Here is a 12,706-nt window from a genome sequence, read left to right as displayed (position 1 = left end):
CAACCTGTGCGCACCAGACGAGCTGAAAAGCGGCTCCTGCTGAAATGCAACAGGCGACTCAAGAAGTTTTGATGCAAGTGTTGATAAAGAATAACATGCAAACCTTACTTTATCTAATCTGTGCATATTGAGCAGCGGTGTGTGGCTTCAGCAGCTATGCTGCCTGTCTGGGGTTATCGCAGTGACCAATGATATTACTATTTCTTGTTAGACCGCTTAGTAATTTGTCACCAGCGGCCAACATGTGAGCTGTGGTGCGAACATCGCTCTCCAAATGCGCGAAACCACAAAAGTGCACACGGTTGGAAAGTGTCGATTTATTAAAAGAATACCAACTATAAAAAGAAGCAAATAAAATAAAACGAATGACATGGCTGGTGTTGAGTTGTCGATAATAGCATTCATTTATAAAAAAACAAATATCAAAATATAAATTTAGGTAGCTATATGAGTTCAGGAGTATGAGTAAGAAACTGGGTTCAGCTCAATATCCCCCCGCCGAGTTATTCCTAATTGAATTGCCAGTGTAACATTTATCTGGCACCGTTTCACGATCACACCGGAGAGCAGGAGATGCTGGTGTTTTTCCTCCGCCTGACAGCCAACGTCGAGGGTCAATCAATGCGCTGCAAAGGAGCGGTGGAGCGCGGTATGTAGGTTTTATTTCTCACCATCACTTTTTATTCGCTTTTTTATAACGCTGGGACAAATTATTCGCCGCTTGATTTTTATACCTTGGCTTAGTTTTACAAATAAAATAAAAATAAATAATAATAATAAAAATACGTCGCAGTTTGATGTAGCTAATTTATGCCCAGTGATAATAAAACAAGCGGAGATCTATTTTTTTACAAAGTCAAAATATAGACGTAATTGTATGCAAATTAGTGTCGTTTCCCTTTTATTTAATTTCACATGTTGTAAATATTGTATGTCTAATGTTTGATAGCGTTTGCAATTAAATAAGATGCGTAATCCAAAATGATCAAGTCGCTGTGGTGGTTTCGCACCAGAAACAATCTTTACATTATTCACTCCATATTTTTCCTCGCACCTAAAGGAAATTCAGGGTGAACCCGACACACACACACACATACACACACACGCACACGCACGCACGCACACACACACACACACACACAATAAAAAAAAAACAGCGGTTGTCCAGTCCTAGAAACACAGGAATTAATCAGATTGTCCATCTATCACGCTGCGCAATAAAGGAAGCGACACGGGTTAGGGCAGATGATGTGATGAATAATCCCTGGTCGTTTTAATTAACTTTTCCCTGTCCCGTAATGACCAAGCTGGTCAACAGACCCGGTCAATAAGCATGTTAATATCAAACAAATAAAACTGCGGATGATTAAAAACCTCCCGCGTTATTAAATTTGAAATTCAAATGAAATTTATGCCCCCAGCTCACACTGCATGCTAATGACCACAAACGCGCGTTGCCTTCAAGATCTTATTATGTAACACGAGCTTCTTACAGTTTTTCATTATTATTATTTTACCAAATGTCAGTGGAGAGAGTGACGAACCAATTTAATTTAACAGGATTGCTCTATTTTCAAGCACAGATTGGGAGTCACTTATTCTAACAAATTCCTAAAACCAAAACCCGTCTTGGAATTAGAAAGAAAATGTATACTTCTTTTTTTTTTCTTTTTTTTTTTTTGTCATGTATAATGGTTGTAAATCGTCTAAAGTCAACCACGCCGACCTCTCATCTTCTTCATCTGCTGCTTCAGATGAACATGGTTTATAATGAAATGAATAATCTCCCCCAACACACACGCACGCCCACACACACACACACGCATACGCACACACGCACACACACACACACACACGCGCGCGCGCAAACGTTCGCACCACCCCGGAATGCACCGTCTATAACAGTTTTAATCAAAACTGTCAAGGTAATTGGACACAATTACAGTGATGTGAAAGTTTGAGACGATGCAATATAAGTGCACGAGCAGAACAATGCAGCCTTTATATCTTCTGTAATGCTCTGTGTATATTAAGTCTATAGAAGTTAAAACATGCAAATTCCCCTTTGAGGCAGAATAATTGTATGATTTAAATAAATAATAAAAACAAAGTAGAATAGAGTAAAAGATCCAAAACAACTTTAGACTTGGTTGGATTGAAGCAAACACCTGCCGTCCTCACAACCTTCTTTTGGTGAAAAAAGAGAATCTACAACTTTCTTCTGAGGATGATCTTAATTTCAAAATAGAAACTTTCAACTTTATTTTCTACACTGACTAAAAGAAACTCGTACAATAAAAGAGTGAAAACCGATTCAAAAATGTGTCAACAATTGATTCGAAAAGTTTAATTTATATTTCTGAGTATAAATTATATCAGTTTAACAGCTAAGTGACACTAGGCTTAATTGGGTACATTTTAAAATTTTGATCATCTGTTTTGTTTCTCCTCAAAACTGAACAAATATAAGAACTCGGTTGTTATTATTGCATAAAATGTTACAGAAATCGTGAGAGAGCGTAAATAAATCTAGACCACCAAGGCATGTAGATCTTATTCCTGACTACCACAACTAAGATGTCCTGCTGAGTAACAAGGATTGGATCAAGTTTATGAAGTTTAGCTTGTTAGAAAGTTTGGTTTTGGCCTTAATATTAGCTCTGTCACTAAAATAGTTAAAGCAATACAATGTTTCCAAAATGTAAAAACAACTTCTAAAACTTCTATTTCAAGAAATCAGATTAAAACACCCTTTTTCATGGAAAGCACAGTTCAAGATGCAATACTGCCTCCAGGTTATTGATGTCACTAGCAGGTTTGGCTTTAGCATTATCGCTTAATGATTGAAATGCCTTTGAAAATGTTAGAACCTGCTTTGAAAAAGTAGCATCTAATCTTTACTTATTGAAAACTGCAACTTAGATGTCATTGACAAAAAAAAACTACCTCGAGATGTTTAGTTTACATTTCTGAGTTTAACATAGTTGCTGTCACTGAACTAGTTAAAGCTGGAAAACAAATCTAAATTGTTACTCCAACACCAAAGTTTTCTGAATCACAAACATTTTTGAAAGTGTATATTTTTTACTTCTATAATATATTCATTCATGGTGCAAAAATGAGAAAGATATCATTTTACTACCTTCTGACTGGACATACTGAACTGAATAATCCAACATCTTCAGTTATGTTCATATGAAGATATTTAATATATTTGTCACCAAAATAATGTGTTTCATCTTGTCAGAATTTAACCAATATTGAATATTAACTTTACAAATGATTATTTTTGGTTAACAATGTTAACCAAAAACATTATTTTTTTGGTTAACATTGTTTTTTGGTTGACCAAAAACATTGTTTTTAACCAAAAACATTGTTTTTGGTTAAGGTTAGAGGGTTTAAATATTCCCTCTAAGCCTTAATACCCGTCTAAGTCAGACTAAAGAAAATAAAAAATAATACCAAATGAAATTTTTTTGTATATGTTTTCCAGAAATGTTTGAATTTAAGTTATTGAACATTACAAAATGCTTGATTTAATCTCTTTTTAATGGCCAAAATCAAATGTAACACAGAGTTCATTTTTATAGTGTAAACTGTCACTTTTTTTTTGCATGCTGGCTTCAGTACAGCTTCAGTATGGCCTGTTGCCGAACTCCGCAGGCATGTTTGATTGACCCCATATCATGATCACTCCTCCTTCTTTTTCAAATTTATGTTATGAGATCTGTTCTGTAAATTTTCAATAAGTGCTGTTCCCCCTCCCTTAATTCCTCCTTCCTAATTCACTCTCATTTAACTTTACCTTCCTTCCGCTGTCTTTTATTATGGCGGGGGTGTGTTGGGGGGTGGAGAGCTGTCTGGGTAGGGGAGGGAGGGGGCTCTTCTATCGATGACCTCACGGTTAGTATGTGGCAGTGCGGCGGGGAAGGGGGCAGCTGATTGGTCGCCCGTGTCACACAGCGCCACTTCAAAGCCAGAGAGGAGCCTACAATTGTGGAAGAATGGGCGGAACGCATCATTGTATTGCACACCTCTAAAAAAAAAAAAAAAAAAGTAGAAGAAGAGGGGGGGGGGGCGAGAAAAGCAGCGCTCCTGATTCATAAATATAAAAAGATCCTCTGAGGAGGGCAGTGTTTTTGTGTGATGGCAACTTCACTTCTAGGGGTGAGTCGAAAAAAGGGACTTTCTTTCTGCTTTTAATTAGTTCTTGTCATTGTCCTGCCGTTTGGAGGGGGATTAAACTTACTGCAGCAGAGCCAGAGCGGTGGTTATACTTTTCAGCAGCAAGTTCGTGGAAGTTCTGCTTTATAGAGCTAAACAAAAAACACGCATGGTTTCGCTCGTGTTCAGGTTGGAATTTGTCTGCACTTTGACGTTGTTCTCGATCAGGTAGGAAGTGATGAGAATCTTAGACTAGAACTTTAAGTAAACTGCCGCCAAATATTAAAAAAATAATAATTTGAAACATTGTGAGCAGTCCTTTTCTGAAATAATGCCAGAAACATCTGCGTTTAACCTGTTAAAGTTTTAAACTTTGCACAGTATGATTTAGATTTTTGTTTGTTTGTTTGTGTGTGTGTGTGTGTGTGTGTGCGCGCCCTTTTAGGAGGAGCCGAGGTTAGGATCGACTCCTTTAGCCATGTTGGCTGCAACATGCAACAAAATAGGGAGTCCGAGCCCTTCACCGTCCGCTATATCGGATAATTCCTCGTCTTTTGGGAAAGGTTTCCACCCGTGGAAGAGAGCCGCCGCCAGCAGCTGCAGCCTCGGCTCCGGCCTGTCCACCTTCGGGGTGTCCCGGAACGGATCTGGCATTGCCTCGGACTCTTTCGGCAATAACGGCTCCAGCGGATCCAGTGCCTTCTCTCTCACGTCTGGGACGTCCTCCGGCTCCCATTTCGGAAACGATTACTCCGTTTTCCAAGCCTCGGGCAACTCTCAAGAGTCCAGCCATCAGCCGGTCTTCATCTCCAAGGTGCACACTTCGGTGGACAGCTTGCAAGGCATTTATCCGAGGATGAGCGTTGCGCACCCGTACGAGTCCTGGTTCAAGTCATCCCACCCCGGGATCCCGGCGGGAGAGGTCGGCACCACCGGAGCTTCTGCCTGGTGGGACGTGGGAGCAGCGGGGTGGATTGACGTTCAGAACCCGAATGGAGCAGCACTACAATCGTCCTTACACTCCGGCGGACTGCAGACCTCCTTACACTCTCCCCTCGGAGGATATAATTCTGACTACTCCAGTTTAAGTCACTCTGCTTTCAGCACGAGCCCCTCTCCACACCTGTTGACAACCGGCCAACACCTGATGGACGGTTTCAAGCCGGTGTTGCCCTCTTATCCGGACACGAGCCCCTCGCCGTTAACTGGAGCAGGTGGGACTATGCTCTCGGGGGGTCCCCCTGCAGCATTAGCGGGCTCCCCGAGGTCCTCCGCTCGACGGTACTCGGGCAGAGCCACCTGCGACTGCCCGAACTGCCAAGAGGCGGAGAGACTGGGACCGGCGGGCGCCAGCCTGCGGCGGAAAGGCCTACACAGCTGCCACATCCCCGGCTGTGGGAAGGTGTACGGCAAAACGTCGCACCTGAAGGCACACCTGCGGTGGCACACCGGCGAGAGGCCGTTCGTGTGCAACTGGCTGTTCTGCGGGAAGAGGTTTACGCGCTCCGACGAGCTTCAGAGGCACTTGCGCACGCACACCGGCGAGAAGCGCTTTGCGTGTCCGGTGTGCAACAAGAGGTTCATGCGCAGCGACCACCTGAGCAAGCACGTAAAAACTCACAGCGCCGGGGGGTCCGCTGGCTCCGGCTCCGGGGGCAGCGGGGGGAAGAGGGGTAGCGACACCGATAGCGAGCACAGCGCGCCGGGGAGCCCTCCGTGCCATTCCCCCGACTTGTTGCACCCACCTGAATCCACCCAGGGAGTGGGCATGAATGGCCTCTAAAACTACATCATGTTAGGTAAAAATAAAATTGAAGAAGAAAAAAAAAAAAGGCAAACGAGTGGACATATTTCAGTGTATGCGATCAGCTCTATCTTGACTTGTCAAATAAGTGTTTAAAGTCTGCAAACTGCGTCATTTCAGCTGTGCCATCAAAAGCGTTAAAATTAGTGACTTCAGGCGTGGAAGTGAAAATAATCTCTTTAATTTCTCAGTATGACATGAAAAAAAAAACGCTTTGAAATATGGAGGCCTTGGAAAAGTTGCGCTCCTGCTGTCAAAACTGTCCTAAAAAAAAAAAAAAACACTGGCACTTTAATATCGAGCAAAAATGTGTGTGTGTGTTTTTTTCCTTTGCCACTGCTCGGTTGGAACAAATATATTCAGATTTTGTGTAGAATGGTGAAATTATGAACATTTTCTCTGTTTAACATGTTCACTCAACAGCCTGCAGATTAGTGCGCTAAGTTTTCTAGGCCAGTAAAAGGTAACTTACACTTTACTCTGCTGCAGAAATGTTCTGTACATAAATGTAGGTTAGAATAATTACAACCCAAATGTAAAGGTGAGCAATGTATTTGTCCAGGAGACGATTTTTGTATAGGTATTTCTAGTTGTATATGGACTCTAGTAAATATTTGAAAAAAAAAAAATTATACGGATATGTACTTGGATTTTTTTTTTTTTTTTGACCTGGTATGAAATGTATTTGTGGGGAAATATTTAACCACGGTTTTTCCTTATTTGTCTTTTGTTTGTTTGCCTTGTATTTAGGGGATTTCTCATTAGGCGCACTTTGAATTTATTTGTATGGTTTGAAAATCATTTACTGTTTACCCGCTCGTTTAATTTAAGTAAGCATGTTGTAAAGTGATTTTTAATTTTACAATGATGATTTTCCTCTTTTTCTCTCGCTCTCTTTCTCTCACTGAGAATGGCTTTTTATGTGAGCCACTCAATAAAGTCAGTATGAATTCAGAAGCAACTTTATCGACTCGGTTTTCTTTTTTCCATTGAGTCGATAAAAATCATTTTTTTCTAAAAAAAAGACTCTAAAATGACGATTTATCATTTTAAATGTGCAAATATTAATGTTGAAATATTGTATGTGTCAGACTTTGTGACGTTCAACTGGTTGCATTAGCTGTTTTCTTTTTCTTTTGTATGTTTTGCTCAAACCAAAACAGGAAAAGTTCTGCAGCGAAAAACAATTATTTGACTTCTAAAGAGGAAGTAAATACTTGGCATCTATTCAGTATTTGAATTAGACAGAAAACGATTATCTGTGTAAATATTTGAATCAGACAGAAATTTTATCGGTTTTAAACTTTTAATCGACTCACTATATATAAACCTAAAACCCTTGCAGTTTAATCACTCCACTCAATGCGGAAAACAAGATTTTGCCACTTTAACTCAAAATCTTTATTTAATATTGCATTTTGCTCTTATTATAATTTCTCTCTTTGTTACATTTTCCTTTTTTTTTTTTAACATGTTTTTTTAAGCGCACAGCAGATTCAAATAAAACATTCAATTTTGTTAATCACGTTCAGCTGCCAGCAACTATGGAGACGGTTTTAGTTTTTATGAGTAAATATTTAAATTGTTTAACACAGCCTATATCCCTAAAAAAACTTACATGAAGACTTTACTAAAACTGTTCTTTTTTCTTACTTGTTATTAGCCCAATGCTATTAATTGTGAGCTACAATAAACTCTACGAAACTAAGCGTAACTCCACCATCTTTTTAGAGAACGAAACGGTCTATTGATAAATGTATAAAATGCATTTAGCCAATTTGATTATTTCGATCTTATGCTGTGTCGTACTCTGGTTTATTTTCAATGCAAAATTAGAGGTGTGTGTGTTCAAAACGTTCCTTTTCATTTAGTATGATTTCTGTTTTCTGTAATAACCTTTAGAAGAGATGTCTCCTGTTTAAATTAAATGGTTTTGTTGTTCCTGGATTTAGTTAAATCCACAACGCGGATGTTTACAGGACGCAGCATCCCTCCTTTAAACTGTAAAACCATAAAATATACCTGAAGTGAGGTATAACATTGTAAACAAATATTCAATTTTTTTTTCTTATTGGGTCTAATATTGTTTTTGAATCTTTAGTCTTACAGTGAATAGTAAAATAGTGTCAGTATCTTTCAAACTTCTGCTTTCTGCGGATTCCTATCAACACATTTGCAGCGCCATCTAGCGGTTGTCTAACCTGCCAGCATGTCTATTGGTCATTGTGTGAAACGCAAAAGAGAAACTTTGAAGAGCGGAAGCAGTTTGTAAAATTCCTGCATGTAGTAACTTTTGATCAACTTTTTGCAATACAAGCTAAGACAAAATTAGTTGAAAGTAATAGTTTTGATTTAAATAGATTTCAAGCTGAAGCCCGAGCAGCAGTCGGTCTGTATTTGGCTCTGTGGTTGGTTGTCACACATGTCAAGGTCTTAAAACAGGCATGAAATGTGAAATATGTTCCCTGCTCTTTTTCTAACTTTGATTATTGATCCACTATTAAGGCAAAACTAAATGATCTACTTCTCACACATTAAACAATTCACAATAATTTGCTCATCTTGCTCAAATTTATTATTCAAAGTCACTCAGCTGTATACATTTCTGACCCTGTTGATGTTTTTAGGTGGAAAAAAAGGCCACAAATGACAATAAAACAATTGCAATAATTTTGTGAAATCCTCATTGAAAGCTACAGAGACAACTGATCCTGCTGTGAAGCTGTTTGTCACTGCTGCAGAGTGTTTACTCTTTGCTGTAATTAACAACAACAACAACAAAAATAACTGAATGCCAATTTTGATCCGCCACAGTAAGATTTGATTTAATAAAGTGCAGCCTGCTGTAGGATGACTCAGTGATGGACAATTTATGCAAAAGTAGGTAACAATCCAACCTTGGTCCTCCCTTAAATTTTGTGGCGCGATCTAGATATTTTAACTGCCATAAAAATCTGTAATTAAAATGAATCTGTCTAGTTCTTTTAGGACAGTTACTCAAACTGTTTCTATATTTGACTTTATCTCTCAAATTACTTTGAAATACTTAATAATTTAGCAATGAAAGACAGTAAACGTCATATTACCAGATTTTCCTCGGTATTTCTTCTTGTCAGCAAAAAAATAAAAAAATAAATAAAAAACCACTGAAAAGTAGAATGCTTTAAATTTGTGTAAATTTCTTCAGATTTTTCTTTGTCAGTCTTGTATTGCGATGCACAAGTTTCCAAACAACAGTTTTGTTCTGATCTCTTTAGAGAAAGCGAGTGATTCTAAGATTCAAATCACAGAAGTTACATTTTGGCTAATTATATTAGTTTTTTTTTTTTTTTATATATAGTGATATGCTAAAATGGCACCATATAAAATTACTTTCCACCTGTATCCTCAAGAGCCTGATTAAAATAAATTTAAAAAATCTACAAAGCAGTTTTTAAATATAAAAGAAAAAATGAAGGTGATAAAACAAAATTGTTTATTTTCATCCAAATATGACAGAAAAACGTATTTTCCTCCCTTACTTGAATAGCTTTAATTTGATTTTTCCTATTCATTTAAAAAGTTTCCCTTCAAAACAAAAATAAATCAAGTTGAAAGCTGTTTCAATTTAAAACAACACACACACACACACACACACACATGCACACACACACACACACACAGGGAAAGCGATCAGATTTAATCTGAAGACTCATTTGCCCCTCATGTTGTGTTTTCTGCCCTGTGTTGTTGCGTTATTATCACCTTCCCAGACTGTTGTGATGTCAGTTAGTCTTCAGAGGAACGTCCAACCACAGGCCTGATTTAAATTAAGATGGCCTCAGGAAGTGCCCGAGTGCCAGGAAAAGGAAAAAGGAAGGAAAACAGCCAAGTGGGGACGGGGGAGACCACAAGAAAAACCTCCCAGCTTTGATTCAGTCTCTTGGAAAACAGGATGGTTATAAAGCCAAACTGGATGAAAGCATTAGTGATTCTAATGATGTATCCTGTTGAATAAAGCTTCAGCTGAATCTTATGATACGGTACATTTTTAATTTTTTATTTTTAATCCCTGGGGTGTTCTTGCACACCTCTCTGTGATGATGCATCTGGGGCCAATTTTGTGGTTTGAACCGCCAACCACACTGTCATCAAGCCAGCGAGTCTCCTGGGAAAAGCAGTTGGACACGTTCCAGAGGTTAGTCCAAATAATTAACAGTAAATTCAGTAAGACTGCCAAGGCTGTGTTTGTACAGGATGTTGAACAGTTTAAAATTAATTTACATGACAGCCGGGAGTGGAATATAACCTCAGAGTGAAAGACTCCTAACATGGATTTAACAACATTATTTCATGACTCAGTAAAACAAATATTAGGCCACTTCAGCTTCAAGTGTATAAATAATGAAAAAAAAAAAACACTTCAACCAGAGACAAATTAATTTTTTTTTTTTTTACATATATGCAAATTAAGAGCCTTCAAAATTCTAACCGTTAACCCAGATGAAAAAAAATGTCACTCATGTGAAAGGAAACAGGGTGAAAATGAAAATAAAAATAAAAGCCTAAGCTATGCAAATTTTCTGTGCAAAGGTTATTCATGGTACCAACCACAAACAATAAACTCAGCAGGTAGGTTAACCACGCCTCTCAGAGTGCCACTAACAGACAGCAGCATGTCAAGAATAGTTGGTCGTACAGCAGCACAGCTTGTGTTCTTCTTCAGTTATAAATTAGCACATTTGATAAGCCTTCAGGGGGATATATAAAAAATTAAAATCTAGCCTTCAGTCCCGTACACCAACATTTTCAGTCACAAATGCTTGGCTTAATAAAAGATGCGGATAAGTTTGGAAACCAAATGCAATTTCGCCTCAAGAGTTATGCACCGGAAGAACAGTGAAATGGCGCCATCAAGTGGTCACTATGAGTAACTAACATTTCTTACTTCCGTCAGCGATTACCTGGACATGCAAATATCCCTGAGAGTAAAATAAAACCCACAAAACACCATGCATTTGTGAATAAACAAATATACCTATGTTAACGAAAAAATAATAACTCACCACAATACTACTGTGGTTTATCCTATTTTTTAGAGAACACTGTACAAATAGCAGCACTGATTAACATGCAGCAATAAAAGAAATTATGTTAGAAAAGTTATTTTTTTCAGTATCGCAGGACTTAGACAAAAACAGTTTTCTTCAGACAGCGGAGTAATAACTTGAAAGGAGATAATCTACTTAGAAATACTTAGCTGCATTCCTTAAGAACTGCTTATAGCTGAACAAGGCTTTCACTTCTAGACAATACAAACAACTGAAACCTGGATATTTGGGGTTTTTTTTTTTTTTTTGGTCGTATAAAGACCAAGCACTGTTTGCAATCAATGTAGCACAGAGTATACTAAATCCTGTAGTGAGATTAAATTGTTACTGAAACTGTTCCTGGCTGTGATAAAAGGAGATGAAAATCTGTTCAAGCGGGACAGTAGTTTCTACGCTTGGATAATTTACTTCAAACATTAGAAAACTAGCCCAGTATATGTCAGGCTAAATGTCTGTGGAACCTGTCAGAGAACAATATCCCTACTGCATGCTTATCACCAATCTCTCGCTCTTGTCGAAACTGAAGTGAACACACAGTTTCAGGTGTTCATGGACGTAAACACGGTGTTGCACTCTGGGTAATGTAGTTACCGCGCGCGGAAAGCCACTCCTCAGGCATGCGTCCCTGTGATTGTTTAAACTTCCAGTCCCAAAATGCTCTCTGCGTGGGAGAGCAAACAGAGCCGAGGAGGGCTTGGTGATCTTCTTTGAAGCTCAGAGTTAATGAGTGGAGACAGGTCTCTTTAAGCGAATAAAACATCTGGTGTTGGCGGTAAGATCCAGCTTTCATTTTTTTTTATTCCAAGTAAATGTGATTTTTTTTTTTTGGAGTTGAATAATAGGAAGCGTGGGTTTTAATGGCAGGCTTTATTAATCTGTAACTACTCAGTGGGTTGTTCACCTGCTCAGACTTTACAGTGACATTTAGTGTAAAAATTAGTACAAGATCAGTGACCCTGCCTTTTTTTGTCATATAATGTAGCAAGCAAAACATGTTTATGGTCATATTAATTGGATTACTCATTTTAGAATAAACGTGGTTCTGTCAGTCTTCCTAATAGACTGTTTCCAAGTAGTTCTGATGTTCTTTGGAGCTCAGTGAGAAGCAACTTCTGTGTCCTGTGCTCAACAAGACCGACCTGTTTTTGTGCATTGATGTAAGAAAACACATAATTAATGACTGACTCACTATGCCAAGTGTTCAAAAGGCTGTGTTATTTTACACAAGCGAGTGACACAGTGAAGAGCTAAGGCTTTATTCTGGGGTTTGAAACACTTTCCTACTAGACAAACAGAGAGGAACATCTGAGACTTCAACAATAACTCAAGTCAGAAGGAAAACATTTTAAAGCCTATAAACAAGCAAATAGCTGGTAAGCAAGTACAACTGATTATTATTCTTGATATGATCCTACTTGAATCAAGGGGTTTGGCAGCCGAGGTTAATTTGAATCTACTTTTTGTCGTTACTTCATACAGGAAAACCCTATGTGAACCGGTCCAACAAGAATTGAAATGTGCGATGAATGTAAGAGACTAAGAGACTAAAAACAAGGCTTTATTGTACTGTGCAAAAGTTTTAGTTCACTGTTTGTGTGTGTGTGTATGTGTGCGTGTGCGTGTGTGTGTGTGTGTCTATATATAT

The 12,706-nt window shown here is 38.4% G+C and overlaps 2 protein-coding genes across 6 annotated transcripts in view; both read left to right on the top strand.

Annotated features, from left to right (window-relative positions):
* The first annotated feature begins 479 nt into the window (after positions 1–479).
* On the top strand, positions 480–6,932 carry sp8b (sp8 transcription factor b). 3 transcript variants are annotated; one of them, XM_008432475.2, is made up of 2 exons: positions 480–649; positions 4,613–6,932. In XM_008432475.2, exon 2 carries the CDS (start codon positions 4,646–4,648, stop codon positions 5,948–5,950), a length of 1,305 nt encoding a protein of 434 aa, XP_008430697.1. In that variant the 5' UTR covers positions 480–649; positions 4,613–4,645; the 3' UTR covers positions 5,951–6,932. The 3 variants fall into 3 exon arrangements, with proteins under 3 accessions (XP_008430697.1, XP_008430695.1, XP_008430696.1); XM_008432473.2 differs by lacking the exon at positions 480–649 and adding an exon at positions 4,065–4,170; XM_008432474.2 differs by lacking the exon at positions 480–649 and adding an exon at positions 4,080–4,395.
* Positions 6,933–11,743: 4,811 nt separating this feature from the next.
* Positions 11,744–12,706, top strand: part of macc1 (MET transcriptional regulator MACC1) — a 6,815-nt gene continuing 5,852 nt past the window's right edge. The window contains exons 1-2 of one of the 3 annotated variants that reach the window (XM_017309282.1): positions 11,767–11,833; positions 12,541–12,589. In XM_017309282.1, coding sequence (XP_017164771.1) covers positions 12,577–12,589 — 13 coding nt within the window. In that variant the 5' untranslated portion in view covers positions 11,767–11,833; positions 12,541–12,576. Of the gene's footprint in view, positions 11,834–11,853; positions 12,435–12,540; positions 12,590–12,706 lie in introns of those variants that run through there. The other 2 variants (XM_017309280.1, XM_008432476.2) reach the window with 2 other exon arrangements.

This window comes from Poecilia reticulata, linkage group LG16 (assembly GCF_000633615.1).
Source record: "Poecilia reticulata strain Guanapo linkage group LG16, Guppy_female_1.0+MT, whole genome shotgun sequence".
Lineage (NCBI taxonomy): Eukaryota > Metazoa > Chordata > Actinopteri > Cyprinodontiformes > Poeciliidae > Poecilia > Poecilia reticulata.
This window is presented reverse-complemented; position numbering and strand designations above follow the sequence as displayed.

Coding starts and splice junctions, on each gene's coding strand:
- sp8b (XM_008432473.2), top strand. CDS start 4,150: ATGGCAACTTCACTTCTAGGG. Junction 4,171..4,612: donor TGGCAACTTCACTTCTAGGG/GTGAGTCGAAAA, acceptor GCGCCCTTTTAG/GAGGAGCCGAGGTTAGGATC.